Source organism: Citrus clementina, unplaced genomic scaffold (genome assembly GCF_000493195.1).
Source record: "Citrus clementina cultivar Clemenules unplaced genomic scaffold, Citrus_clementina_v1.0 scaffold_4, whole genome shotgun sequence".
Classification (NCBI taxonomy): domain Eukaryota; kingdom Viridiplantae; phylum Streptophyta; class Magnoliopsida; order Sapindales; family Rutaceae; genus Citrus; species Citrus x clementina.
This window is the reverse complement of record NW_006262274.1, coordinates 18,336,400-18,351,094: the sequence shown is the minus strand read 5'-3', so window position 1 is coordinate 18,351,094 and position 14,695 is coordinate 18,336,400. Positions and strand designations below refer to the sequence as shown.

Here is a 14,695-nt window from a genome sequence, read left to right as displayed (position 1 = left end):
GGGCCCATGGCGGTTGGGTTCAGCCTGAGCCATCCAGTCTGGGCCAGATTTTTTGAGGACCTGGACCTCCTTAGAGAACTTGAGCTTGGGCCTGAATTTGGAAGATAATCTACAACATCTATTATTTACCATTATTTGAAATTACATGAATGCCTCGTTGACATCAACGTATTATTTTAATGGTAAATTAATATAGAACGGGAAAACGTGGGTGGATCAAAGGTTTTACTTTTGTCCCTTAGTAGTTAAATTGAACTTTCCATAAAAGTTGGGTGGTATATTGATATATTCCCGATTGCTTCCTCCGTTATTAATTAAGAATTATCATGTGATGGTCTTATATTTCTATTTATTCTCCAAGTGACATAGATTTGAGAAAAATCCATGAATCACCCCAAAGCGAAAAGTTCATTCAATGAGGGGATTTTTGATTATTCTCAAAAAGTCCGACCAGTATTTGTCAATAAGATAAAATGAGGGTTATGTCTCAACCATTTGTTCAAAATAGCAATCAGAACGACAGCGACAGCGACAATCCCTTCCAGCTTGTAGTAGATGACGAGTTCATATCGTTTGAAGGTGGTGGAATCCACGGCAATCAGTCCTCCTACAGAAAGTGAAAATTACCATTCTGTCCGTTTGGTCAACGGCAGGGGAGCTCAGCTTTAGCTCACTCTTTGTTTGATTTTGATGCTTGCTGCTGTCTCTATCTCCGTTTCCTGTCTCAAGCTTTCGCTCCAACAACATCTGATCCACCACAACATTTTTTCTATCGTAAATTACTAAAATACCCTCTGCTTCATCCCTCTCCCTCGATCTGAAAACTCAAATCACAATGTCTGCGTTTATCAAGCTCGAGGATTCCCCAATGTTTCAAAAGCAGGTAACGTCAGATTGGATTCGCTTCAATTTCGTCTTGATCTCTGTTCAATCTGAACTCTTTTTTCCCGTCGTTGTGGCAGTTATTTTCTATGGAAGAGTCAGCTGAGGAGTTAAAAGATCGTTGCCAAAGACTGTATAAAGGCTGCAAGAAGTTTACGTATGTCACTCACTCACCGTGTTTTGGCTAGGGAAATGCTTACCAATTTATTAAAATTTTTCGTTTGTTTGTTTGTTTTTATAGGGAAGCTCTTGGAGTAGCGTGTAGCGGTGACAGTGCTTTCGCAGATGCATTAGAAGCTTTTGGCGGTGGACATGATGATCCTGTCAGTGTTTCAATTGGAGGTGTAGTTATATTCTTCTTCATTATGAGAACTGGCATCGCATTTTGTTGATTGTTTAATCTAGAACAGTATGGAGGGTTTCGTTTCCAAGTACTGTGGCAAGCTAAGTAACTAGTTATGTTTGAATATAGTTGGCTTCTTATGTGGTTCCCTGTCTCAGGTCCGGTTATCTCCAAGTTCATTAGTGCATTTCGTGAGCTTGCTACATATAAAGAGCTTCTTCGGTCCCAAGTGAGTGCTCAAATTGGTGTCTAATGAAAGATTTTTTTCTTTAATGATATTGGACAATGAGCATGAGGCATACAACTCTTTTATGCTTTTTGTATCTCTGACTCATCCAAACTGCCTAGGTTTTGTTCTTGTGGAACTTTGTTAACAGGCTTTCACTGCTAATGTTGCACTCAAAATATTGTCGTTTGCATTGCTTATTTTCTGTGCTTTCTTTTACTTCCACCCCAAACCACAACAATCATGTTTTACGTTTAACCTAATTGAAAGATGCAAGCCTTCCAATCCCTAAATCACCAGGATGGGCGGGTGGGGATCCAAAGCATTCTAATCTGTCCAATTATACTTAAATTCATTTCCATTTCCACCTCATTAAGAATTGGATGAAGGACATTATGAAGATGCAAAGGGGCTGAAAAATCATGCCTGGACCTTTACATTAACATCAAAGAAGTGAAGCTAATTCTTGAAAGTATACATACATACATACGTACATACGTGCATATATATGCGCGTGTGTATGACATCCTCATTCATGAGGATGCCACTGAACACACAAAAAAAAACTTTAATATATGTTTATTTATATAACAATTGCCTAACTACGATCTCAAAAGAGGCCTTTTACCGTTGCTGTTATACATGATTCTTTAGTCTATTTTATGTTGTAACTGAGTTCTGAGAAATGTATGTTGCAGGTTGAGCATGTGTTAATTAATCGGCTGACGGAATTTTTGACTGTTGATCTGCATGATGCAAAGGTAGATCTTATATCAAATCAACTATTGTGGGATGTACCCCTTGGGGATATACCTGCAATGTCAATGATTATGGCTACTGGCATTTGGATACCTTTTAATCAAATATTGTGCTATGCTGCCTTAAATTAAATTCAGAAATAGCTTGAGTTTCATGATAATCAAAATCCTATCTTAAAAATGTAATAGGAAGTAACATGCCTATTCCGTGACCTAAGTATATGTATCTAATTTTTCATTAAGAAGAACCTGCCTTCTGATACATAAGGCAAATGAGAGTTAATAAAATATGATCAAATGACAATGCTCGATGGACGGTAAAAAAGAGAAGCCCCACATGTAGGAAAAGAAAATATATCTCTCAAGTAAAATTTTCTGGTAGAAGACACAAAATTTATAATAGAGGATACAAGCTATTTTATGAAAGAATCCTCCTTTTATGTAAACAATTGCTATCAGTCATAGAAAGTTATCGGCCAACTATTTCAACATTGGAAATTAGGGATGTAACAATTAGGCACAGAATATCAGCTGGAGCATCCAGCACCTTGTGACTTGTTTTATGTCCCTTATATTCTGACCTTTTGCAGGAATCCCGTCGGCGCTTTGACAAATCTATACATGCTTATGATCAGGTATTTCTAGGGCAATATTTTTAGTAAAAATATAACCCTTTTTCATTTTGTGGTTGGATAATTAAATTTCATTGAATTTTTCACTACATATACATGTATCTTCATGCACATGATCGCATAGATATTCAATAGAGGTGTAGTAGAAAATTTATTGCATTAATGACGGTAAGGATTGCTTTATAAACAATCAACAAGTGAAAACTAACTGTGTGACATTCATGGCAACTGCTGATCTTTTTATTTAGTTATTTATTTATTAGTATGGCAGGTAACAAAATCCAATATGATGACCAGTCATGTTCATTACTGGATGAAGAGGTTTTTGGAATTTGCCCAGAATCATTTAGTGCTCTGGATTTTCTGACTACAGCCCCAACCTGACTGGATTGTTAGAGAAAAAAAAATCTTTGGTGTCTTAGTGGAAATTTAATCATTTCTTTTTACTTTTGATTTTTTCTTTTCACTCAGTACAATTTTATATCCTAATGTTGTTGGGGGGGAGGGGGGGGAGGTGGTTGTGGTGGTGAAGGAAAAGAAGAGCAGAATATTAAAAGTGGAAAAGATATCTTTTGTCTACATTGTGTATGCTCACTTTATGCAATTACCATATTGTGAAAAAAATCTAGTGGGATGACCAATTATTTTTCATTTCCACAATTGATGATGCCTTTTGACTATATTTTTATCTCACATTTTATTGCAACTGCTAGTGATATAGGATGGGCTGTCCACAAGGATATCACAGTTAGAAAAGATAGAAAAATAGAAAAAAGGAGAGAAGTAGACAAAAAGGGTGAAACAACACAGATTATACGGTAGAAATCATAGTATTGCATTCAATAATCATCAATGTTTGATGACAATGAAGACCTAGGCGCTGTTTATAGTGGTCAAGCCCTAAATAAAACAGTAAATCTACTTGTGAACATGAAAAATATAAACTCCTTAGCTAAGAAGACTACTGAGTTTTAAGTAGATAATAGTTACAAAACCCTAAAAATCTAAGTAATCTTCATCTTTGTTCTGCATCAACTCAACCAGTAAAGATGTATTCTTGCACAAGAGTTTGGTAATAAATTGAGATGGAAAACTAAAATGTTGAATCCATTATTGTTATATTAAACAACCTATTTTGTGTTCTTAATTTTGGGAGCATATTACTGTAGCATATCCCTTTTGTGATTGTTTGAGAAGTTTTTCATGCTGTTAAAAATTATTCGTTTCCAGGCACGTGAAAAGTTTGTGTCTTTGAAAAAGAATACACGAGATGACATTGTTGCAGAACTAGAAGAGGTACGTTCTTTATAATTGTGCAATCATTTGCTTCTATTATATTTTGCTGAGTTGGAGAGATATGTCTCCCATGCCGCCCCCGCCACCAACCCCCCTTATTCTTTTTTATTGCAAATTAAACCTCATTTCTTTTCTTCAAAAAATAAATCAAGTGAGTGTACATTTTCTTGACTGGAGGGGTAGGTAATTTTCTAAGAGACTGATTAAGAAAATGTTCATAGCCAAGGAAATAATAATCTAAGCCACTGGAGATACAAAAGCTTTGGTGAGGAAACCATATTGTTAGTTGTTGGTCTAGACGTCTAGTAGTTAAGTTTGACGGCAAATCAAGTTAGAATATATTCTATTCACTTTAAGGGAAAGACAATTTTCTAAGAGACTGACTTAGATAATGTTCACATCTAATGTATTGATCTTCTAGTTTAGAAATAATATCAGAATGGATGGTTTAGTAGTATGAAACTACTCACTGGATTTGGGTCTTTTAAGGATTTCAGAATTTGTCCCTGTTGAAACAAAAATCAAAGTACAAATTCAACCAAAGGTCTTTCAGAAGAACAGAAGAAAGAAAAGTAGAACAAAAGATTTTGAGAATACTTAATTGGAGAAAATATAAAATATTATAGATATTAAACATTTGACTTAGATTTGTGAACATATGTAGCAAGTTCCCACATCTTGACTTTCTGAAATTGCCTTGGTGGATGCTTTATTTGTCTAAAAATGATGGATCCCTTTTTCTCCGTTCATCATAATTTAGTAACAGCATCTAATTTTATTTATTTATTTATTTTATATTGTCAATGTATATCATGGTTTAGCCTTTTAGCCATATTTCTTCATGCATGAAATTGCGGATTCTTTTCTGTTTTGACTTATTTGTCCATCTCGACTCTGAGACAGCCTTGATGCTGAAACTAGGAATTACCATTTGTCGTTTGTGGTGACAGGATCTACAGAACTCAAAGTCAGCATTTGAGAAAAGCCGTTTTAATTTAGTATGTGCACTGCATTTTCAAATCTTCTTTGATTTCTGCTAAGTAAGTCTCTCTTCAATCCTTTTGCTTCTAATGACCTTCTCCCTTTGGCTTTAAGGAATGCAGGTTAGCGCACTCACAAATATTGAAGCGAAAAAGAAGTATGAGTTCTTGGAATCTATAAGTGCAATTATGGATGTGCATTTGAGATATTTCAAGCTGGTCTGCTCTTCTTTTTCATTTTCTATTAAATTAAACATCTTGATGTGTTTGCCTGTTTATTCAGTGTGCAGAGATGAACTTATTTCTTTATGTTGTAGGGATTTGACTTGTTGAGCAAAATAGAGCCATACGTCCACCAGGTAAAACAGTGCCTTACTCTCTCTCTATATATATATATATATGAATAAAAGCTAAGAAGATTGTATTGAAAGAAGAAAGATTTACTAAAGGCGAACAAATTTTCCTCTAGCCCCGAAAACAACTCCAAGGTTTTACAATTAAGAGAACATCTTGAAAAGAAACTATCTTGAGAGGCGTAAACAAAGTTTCTATCCAGGGCTCGCTTTATTTTCAATCAGTTTAATATATTGTAGATGGGGATACTCAGTGGAATTGTTGGGAGTAAATCATTAACAAGCCCTGAATTTATTGTTTGCATGATATAATATTAATTCAGATAAAGTGACATCATCTAGAAAACCATCTTGAAGGTTCCTTTCCTTTCTGACTACCTAGTTCCTTTTCTTTTTCCCTCAAAATTTCAAACTAATTGTTGCAGACTCCTTTCTTGTCATCCAGCAATGGAGGTGTCTGACATGCTTTGTATTGTGTGTGGCTCATTTACTGATGGCATATGGGATATACGCTTAAGATTATCTGAAGTGCACAATAAGATTTGGAGCTGGTGTACTTATAATTTTATTCTAAATAGGAACCTACATATGTAATAGTTCACACCCTGTATGCAGGGTATTAACTATTTAGCACTAGATTTATTTCAGATAGGGTGGGAACCTTTGCTTTTAATCTTCCCCCGCTAAATAGGATGCTTGCTTTGTCTAACCAACTCAAATTTCAATCTAAAATAGACTTGCTCCTTTGCTCAATGTCAGTTCTGAATTTTCAAGTTTCTATAAAGGTTTTCGGCCATCATTACCATGTCAACTGTCTTTGCAATCGTTTGCATATAACTTTCTAACACTAAAGATGCTACAGTTGTGTCAATGGATGAATTCAAAACTTTTGAATTAAATGTTACATTGGGTAGCGTTCGTAAGATGTGGCTGGTTCTATGTTGGTCTTCAGGATACTGCAGTCTGGGCTTAGTGTATGACCTTTAAGCACAACATGGGTGTCTGTAGATGTTAAGATTTTTGTAGATAAACAAAGTTCAGTTCAGTTCAATTAGTGGTCAAATGGAAACAACTGGAGGTTTCAAGAAATACTAGCATAGAATATACAAACTCTAGAACTGGAAATCGGTTTACGGAACTCATATGGTGATTTGAAAAAATTTTCATTAACCATTTTTTATTGGATGTTGCACAAAGTGGGAAAATGAAGATAAAGATTTAATGCTAGTTTAGGGTGTGTTTGGTATCGTTTTTGACTAGTCATTTTTTGTTTTATGAAAACATAAAAATGTAAAACTTGTTTGGTGGATGCATTTTTAAAACATAAACAAAAAATATAAAAATCAAAAACTTTTTGGTTTCCACTTTTTCTTTGTAGGTGTGGAGAACGCCAAATTGGCGTTCTCTAGCTTTTTGTTTTCTGCCATCATGGGTCCCACAGTTCGAATGTAATAATTATTACTAAAATCTTGTAGGTCCCACATATTTGTTAGATAAATAATTTATTTTAATATAACATATCTGTGATAAAAAAATACTATGCATATATTATTGAAAAATAAATTTAGCATAATTAAAATAAATAAATGTAACAATCAACAAATAATTTTTAAAATTCTCATAAATCATTTAAATACAAAATTAATTTCTTTCAAAGCTTAGAAATTTACAAAATCAACGGATGATATTCTTCTTAAATTTTGACTAAATTTTTATTTTGAAAACATATTAAAATATGATATATATATATATATATATATATATATATATATATATATATTATAATGTAATTATTGAAATATAATTTTTTTAAATATATACCAAATAAGACCTTATTATTTTTATTTTTCCAGACAAACAACCGAACATATTTTTACAGTTTTCATTTTCAGACATTAGTTTAAAAATGAGCTACCAAACATGTTTTTATTTTTATCAAAAACTAATCATTCTTGTTCTATAAAACAAAATAAAAAACACTATATAAAAAACAATACTAAACGCACCCTTAATTTTTGGAAACTCCATTTAATTTCAAAACGATTTAGAAGTTTGGGATTGAGTTATATGATGCAACAATCAGCCTGTGTAGTGAGAAACTGATGCCTTGAACAAACTATGAGTCATGCACAGATGTGTCTTTGTATGCATTTGTATTAATCAATTTACAAAATTATTTTATCAGCTTGATCTCAACATAAACTTATCTTTCCTTGGGAAGATATTGTTCTAGTTTTGGAATGAGCTTCTTTCTTTGCCTGTTACAGGTGTTGACTTATGCACAGCAATCCAAAGAAGTGGCTAATGTTGAACAAGATAAACTTGCAAAACGGATTCAGGAATTTAGGACCCAAGCAGAGTTGGACAACTTGGGAGTTCCAGTTGACGTGGAGCATTCAGTAAGTGCTGATGGCATTCATGTTGGTGGTACGGTCTCTTACAAGAACATAGAAGCAGTTATGCGGTCTAGTGCCACAGGGGAAGTAAGTTATTAGGTTTGCAAATCTCTTTGTGCTGTGATAGCAATGTTTCTAAGACTTTTGCATGCTTTCTCCATGTAAATCTCTTTGAGATGAATATCTAGTTTGAACTAGTATCATTTCTATGGCATTACTGAGTGCTTCTAGGAAATATAATATTATAGTTCTTTTTGTCGTATAGGTCCAGACAATCAAACAAGGGTATCTCTTAAAGCGTTCCTCAAATTTGAGGGGAGATTGGAAGAGGAGGTTCTTTGTACTCAATAGTCAAGGGACTTTGTATTACTACCGAAATAAGGGTATAAAATCTATGGTATGTTATATTGTCCCACTATTTTGTGACTTATCTTTCCCAATGCATCTTACCTTGCTGCCCCTAGAGACTTTACCGAGTGGTTTTCAAGCAGTTTTCTTTGGCTGGCCATCCAAGTTCGAATCTTGTGGGAGGTAGGGGCTAAAAAGTCAATTTGGGCTTTGCCCACCCCTACCTTGTTTTTCTCTTTAAAAAAAAATGAAAAAATTTGCCTTACCTTGCTTCTTTCGCTATTCCTTTTAACTTATTATGTTGTAATTAATAAATTAAATATGTTAATTAGAAAATTGCTATGTTTATTGTTGACAAGAAAAGATCAATTATGCAAGGTTAGAAAGAGACACAGTATTAAAGTTAAGTAATGCTAGAGGCACAAACTTTTCTGCAAACTATTCGGTTCAAATTGATGTGGCATATCAGTATTGGTTGGGTGAAAATGCCTTATAACCCATATGATTTAGTTTCATTATATTTTATGTTTTCATCCAACCTGTACTATTAAGTCGCATTACTTTTTACTAAGAGTTTGTGGCTATATAGCAATTCTCATTAAATTTAACCATTTTCTTATTTGAAATAGAAAAGCAAGTATATTAATGGTGTAAAGTACAAAATGGACCAGAAGTCCACCACAGAAACCTGATAGGGGATATCTACACAAAAACTGCAGAAAATTCAGAAACTTCTTGTGTGTTGAAATTCAAAAACTGACCCTAACCCATGCTAAAAAGACTTTTCTATTGATTTGTCTCAAAACCCCTTCCCTACTAAGATTGCTAAAGAAGAAAGAAGTGCCTATGAACTCTTTTGCAACAGAAGCCCAAAGGAATGAGAAAAAACAAACTTTGTTACACAAACAAGAGACTTCATCTTCTCTCTTATCTTAAAAAATGCAGAAACATTATCATTATCAAGGAGCTGCAAGAACTAGGAACAACCCAGAAATTCCAGCTTCCTTACACACCTTGGTCCATCAACAAGATGCTATGGAATAGTGGAGGAAGATATCGTCAGCTGACTCTTCATTCTTCCTATACATAACTCACTAGAGAACCTCCCTTGACTGAGATCATCTATGTTGATTCTATTTTTATTGGGCATGGCTTCAATTATTCCTTAAGGCCTGGCATGTCTCTCCTAGCTGACTTCTAGCATACATTGGTAGGAAGGAGCTTTTCTTGTACTGCATTGGAATATTTTATGTGTCACCTTGTTTTGAGGGTTGTGTAGAACTGAAGACATACCCTTAATAAGAAGATACATTAATAATGGATATCTAGTTTGGAGATAAATGCAACATTTTTATTCTATGCCAATGTTTGTTCCGATGTGTATTTGTCTGACTATTTCATTTCTTTCTTCTTCTCCCCTCCTCATTTGTATATTGATATTTTCAGTGAATAATCATGATGAACTAATTTCTTATCTCTTCTTTCCTAGGGTTCTCACCATCATTATGCTGGTTCAGCTGATCACAATGGTGGCGTATTTAGTAGATTCCGTTCAAGGCACTATAGGTCATCTTCATTCAATGAAGACAGCCTGAATTGCCGTACTGTTGATCTTCGTACTTCAGCAATAAAAATGGATGCAGAGGATACAGATCTACGACTCTGCTTCAGGATAATTTCTCCTGTGAAAACTTTCACATTGCAGGTGATTTATTTGGCTGGGTTTGGGACATTCAATTATGCTGCTGTATCGTTGAGTCTGCTTACGCCATGGTTAAAAGAACTTGGCAAAACTCTAATTTGAACTACTTGAGATTGGACAATCTAATTCTGTCTCTAGGCCGAACAGCACAGACTTCTGTAGTAAAGCATGTAACCTCCAAACATTGAGCATTTAACCTTGTCCATTCCTGAAAGCCCAAAATTGAAGACCTTTAGAAATGTGAGGAAATTGGCCTAACAATTTGGAAACATTTGGAATGGCTTTGACTATTGTTCTAGTGGATTTGATTTAAAATTCTGGCTGATGCTTCAAGTTTATGTTGGTATAAAAACTTGGTGATATGTTGGTACAAAGCTGAACCTTCACATATGATGGGCTCTAATTTCAATATTCTTTTTTATTTTATTGCAAAATAATGGTCTCTTTCAACCAAGAGTTGAGCATTGTTCCTCAGAAACTTGGACTTGGTGGTTTTACATATGGATAAAGAAATATATTCCATTTTCTATGTTAAACATTTTTTTCCCCTTGAAAAAATTGCAAAATGTCTGAGGCATTTTATGAATCATTATGCCAACTTTTAGGCTGCTATTTTTTTAGGCTGAAACAGAAGCAGACAGGATGGACTGGACCAGCAAGATAACTGGTGTTATTGCATCTCTTTTGAATTCTGACTTGTTGCAACAGGTTGAATCCCTCCAATACTTCTCTCTCTCTCTCTCTCTCTCGCTTTCTGTTTTCTTTTGAACAACATTAAATTGCGAATACAAGAGTTGAAACTCTTGCTCATAAGAATTATTTGCATCTTTGCAGTTACGTCCTAGTGCAAAACATATTGACGGAAATGATCCCTTCAGTACTCGTGATGTTCCATCACTTAGTAGTCATTGCAGTCTAGAGGATGAAGTGAAAGCCAATAAATCTGATAGTGTTTCTGCAATCCTTAGGCAAATTCCTGGAAATGATCTTTGTGCAGAGTGTAGTGCTCCTGATCCCGATTGGGCATCACTTAATCTTGGCATATTGCTGTGCATTGAATGCTCTGGTGTTCACCGGAATCTTGGCGTTCATATATCAAAGGTGTGAAAATTTTAAAAAGTGGAGCGCTTAAAGCTCGTGAGAATTTAGTTCTGCAAGTGTTTGAATTGTTAACAGAATCAAGAAGCTCTGCATGCAGATGACTAGTTTAGTAGCTAATACAAAGTTTCTACCTGAAGATTTTTCTAGATACAGCTAAGATTGTCATGTGTGGTGCTTCAGTGCTGACACCTTCCATGATGTAAACTATTGCTCTAATTTTCACTTGATTGGTTAATTGCAACCTTCTAGTTGTAGTCTTATAAGATCAATTCTATCGGCATCTGTTTCCAATAAATTTAAGATTTTTTTTGTTTTTTATTCAAGAAAATTGAGTAAGCTGTTGTTTGATGATTATCATAGCTTTTCTTTTTTTCTTTTTTCCTTTTTTCCTTTTTTCCTTTCTCCTGTTGTTAACTTGTTTTAATCTTTTTCATTATGCTTTTTACTTCTTTCTAATTCTCTTCATTTTATTAAAATTTCTAGTTTTTTTATGGAAAAAAAAGGAAAAAGAAGAAAGTATGGTGTCTTCTTCGAAAAAAATCTGTGTTGATCCTCATTTACACATCTATTTTTATCATATCATGATAACCATTCCATTGTCGGAGCCTCAATTGTATACATTGCAGGTGAGATCTCTTACGTTGGACGTCAAGGTCTGGGAATCTACAATCTTGGATCTATTTGGTTCTTTGGGTAATGCATATTGCAACTCCATATGGGAGGGATTGCTTCTGCTCAAGGATCGAGAGTAAGAATATTTTTAGTTGGATACAATATGGAACTTCTGTTATTAAGTTTGTCTTAAGCATGTTTACTTGCAAACAGAGTTGTGAATGTTAAATTTTATGTAATCTTATGATGCTTTTGCTTCATAATTCCACTTGATTGTAATCCTGTGCAGAGTGGACAAATCAAATACTACCATTCCATCAGTTAGGAAACCTTGCTCCAAAGATGTTTTTCATTACAAGGAGCAATACATTCATGCAAAGGTACATAGGTTTTTTCTTTTCATCCATTTTAGTTTTGTGGGATTTATGTTACACTTGACATTAGTACTGAAATTTCTTCTGGAATCTTGAAGGCATGTGAGCTTTAAGCAATCAGTGATTTCCATAGGCAATTGTTTTTTCTGTGGTCATATTGTTTCTATCAATTCTGTGTTGGATGCTATCTCCTTCAGATTGAGTCTTCTGAGTGCATTGATAATTAGATTTTCGAGTCTTTCTATTTGCTATTACAAAGGATTCTTGTAGTTTGTAGATTTAAGTAGTAGAATTTGCCACATTATCAGATATTCAATTTATGTTTCTACATCCATGTGCAACCAATAGATAGGGAATGAACTGCTGTTCTGTAAAACCACTGCTTGGCTCACTGGTTTTATTATCTGGCCATAGTATGTCCAGGACTTTTTAGTGGGAAACAAACCAAATGAATTACAAAAATTGGCCCAAGAATCCACCTCACCGATCATAATAAATACAAAAGTGAAATTTTAATGCTTTTTCTTGTCAAATTGTCATCCTGCTACAAGGTAAATATTAATTTCACTGTATTAGTTGTAACCTGAAATTCAAACCTTTTTTGTTGTCCTGACCCAGTATGTGGAGAAATTGCTAGTCATTAGAGATACATCTGATGCTAAGTCTCGCACCACAAGCATTTGGGAAGCAGTTAAAACCCAGAATTTGCAAGAAGTATACCACCTTATTGTGACATCGGATGCAAATATCATCAATACCACCTTTGATGATGTGGTTGGTGTTGATTCGTATCACCATGTTGATAATACACAATACTCAGAAATTGATTTTCACAAAGTGAAAAAGGAAGAAAATAATGGTCCAGCTGGTTGTCAGAGAATCAAGGATTCCAATGATCCTGGGAATTGTCTTCAAGGTGGTTCATTATTGCACCTTGCATGTCAGTGTGGCAACCTTGTGATGCTTGAACTTCTGATACAATTTGGTGCTGATATAAATATGCGTGACTTCCATGGAAGGACTCCCTTGCACCATTGCATCTCCTCAAAGAATTACACTTTCGCGAAGTTCCTACTTAGAAGGTAAAAGCTTCCCATTTTTCCTATCTCCTGTAATCAAATCAATCAATCAACTAACTGCATTCTTCATTCTAAATCTTTCTTTGCATGTTATTTATTTATTTATTTTTAACTCTAAATCTGACTTGTATTCTGTACAGAGGTGCACGTCCATCAATTAAGGATGGTGGAGGGCTAAGTTCGCTAGAAAGGGCAATGGAGATGGGAGCAATTACTGACGAAGAGCTATTTATTTTGCTTGCTGAAAGCTAGTGAAACCAACAGACGCTCCTGAATGTGTGTCAAGTCTATGTTTGGCATCCCGCCCATTCTCCGTGAAGGTCCTTTAGTGCAGAAAGAAAAGAAATAACAAAACAATAACGCTGGTTCTTCGGTGAGTTCAAAAATATAACAAATTCTGATTATTGTTTTCATTCATTTATGTAATGCGTAAAGAAATATTATCCCCTTAATTTATAGTGGTTACTAGAACTAGGCAAGTATTTGTTTTAGACTATTTTTTGTTTTATTTCATCTTATCTGAGCAGTAGATTCTTGATTGATATTCTTGCTTGCTACCTACGCCATGGTTAGGCAAACTGTGAAGTTTCAAATTTGAAAGACAAATCAATTAATTATAATTTAAATGGTGTTTCAAAGGATTTATAGGATCTATTAGGATAAGGCCTACTTTAAAAGAGGATCTAAAGCTGCTTTCAAGATCGAACTTTAATCCTAAAAGTCGAATATATTATCCTTTACCATTCAAAATAGGGATGGCAAAAATCCCCACGGGGACGGGTACCCTCGGGGATTTTCCTCATTCGGGGAGGGTACGAGAATAATTTTATACCCAATTTTTTATTCGGGGAGGGGACGGGGAAAAGTTTTTACCCAATTTTTTATTCGGGGAGGGGACAGGGATGAGGTGGAATCCCCATCCCCTACCCATTTCCCCATTTTAATTTTTAATTTTATTTTTATTTTTAAAATTACTAATAAATAAATAACAAAATTATAAATATTGTTAAAAATAATAAATATCAAAATATTTATATTATTAAATGCTAATAGGTATTCTACATTAGCTCGAATTGTTATAGATATTTTGGCAATTCCAATTACAACAGTTGCTTCTGAATCAGCTTTTAGCACCGGTGGTAGAGTTGTGAGCCCACACCGTAACAAACTTCATCCAAGCACATTGGAGGCCTTAATGTGCTGTCAAAGTTGGTTACGAGCTTACAATAACAGTATGAGTTTATTTTACATTGTGATTATATTATACAATTATTAATATTTGCACTTATAAGTTACTTTACTTATATTATTTTCATTGTTTTATAATTATTTTAATAATTTATATTTTGAATGTGACTTTGTAATGGATCAATATTAATGTAAGATATATTTTGAACTTTATTTTTATCTGAATTTTTTTATTTTAATATGATTAATTTAAAATCGAAAATAAAAATAATGTATTAGACTATTAGTTATTCGGGGACCGGGGACCCTCGGGGATCCCCTGTTATTATTCGGGGAGGAGATGGGGATTATCTCAAGTAATTCTGACGGGGACGGGGAGGGGACGGGGACATATGCAAAATATCGGGGATGGGTATGGGGGGATT

At 34.4% G+C, this 14,695-nt stretch overlaps 1 protein-coding gene across 2 annotated transcripts; it reads left to right on the top strand.

Moving 5' to 3' along the window:
* The first annotated feature begins 509 nt into the window (after positions 1-509).
* LOC18044496 (ADP-ribosylation factor GTPase-activating protein AGD4) lies at positions 510-13,657 on the top strand. Of its 2 annotated transcripts, XM_006437436.2 has the most exons (19): positions 510-883; positions 963-1,039; positions 1,124-1,224; positions 1,384-1,454; positions 2,150-2,212; positions 2,800-2,844; positions 4,072-4,137; positions 5,088-5,135; positions 5,241-5,336; positions 5,435-5,476; positions 7,738-7,953; positions 8,132-8,263; positions 9,704-9,919; positions 10,538-10,624; positions 10,751-11,017; positions 11,644-11,765; positions 11,919-12,009; positions 12,622-13,085; positions 13,223-13,657. In XM_006437436.2, exons 1-19 carry the CDS (start codon positions 836-838, stop codon positions 13,332-13,334), a joined length of 2,364 nt encoding a protein of 787 aa, XP_006437499.1. In that variant the 5' UTR covers positions 510-835; the 3' UTR covers positions 13,335-13,657. The 2 variants fall into 2 exon arrangements, with proteins under 2 accessions (XP_006437499.1, XP_024041650.1); XM_024185882.1 differs by lacking the exons at positions 510-883; positions 963-1,039; positions 1,124-1,224; ... (2 more) ...; positions 2,800-2,844; positions 4,072-4,137 and having other exon boundaries at positions 5,086-5,135; positions 5,233-5,336.
* The last annotated feature ends 1,038 nt before the right edge of the window (positions 13,658-14,695 follow it).

Bases quoted from the DNA above. Each gene is read 5' to 3' on its own strand.
- LOC18044496 (XM_006437436.2), top strand. From the start codon at position 836: ATGTCTGCGTTTATCAAGCTCGAGGATTCCCCAATGTTTCAAAAGCAG. The intron at 1,040-1,123 runs GTATGTCACTCA...TTGTTTTTATAG, and splicing joins AAAGGCTGCAAGAAGTTTAC to GGAAGCTCTTGGAGTAGCGT. The intron at 5,136-5,240 runs GTATGTGCACTG...TAAGGAATGCAG, and splicing joins AGAAAAGCCGTTTTAATTTA to GTTAGCGCACTCACAAATAT.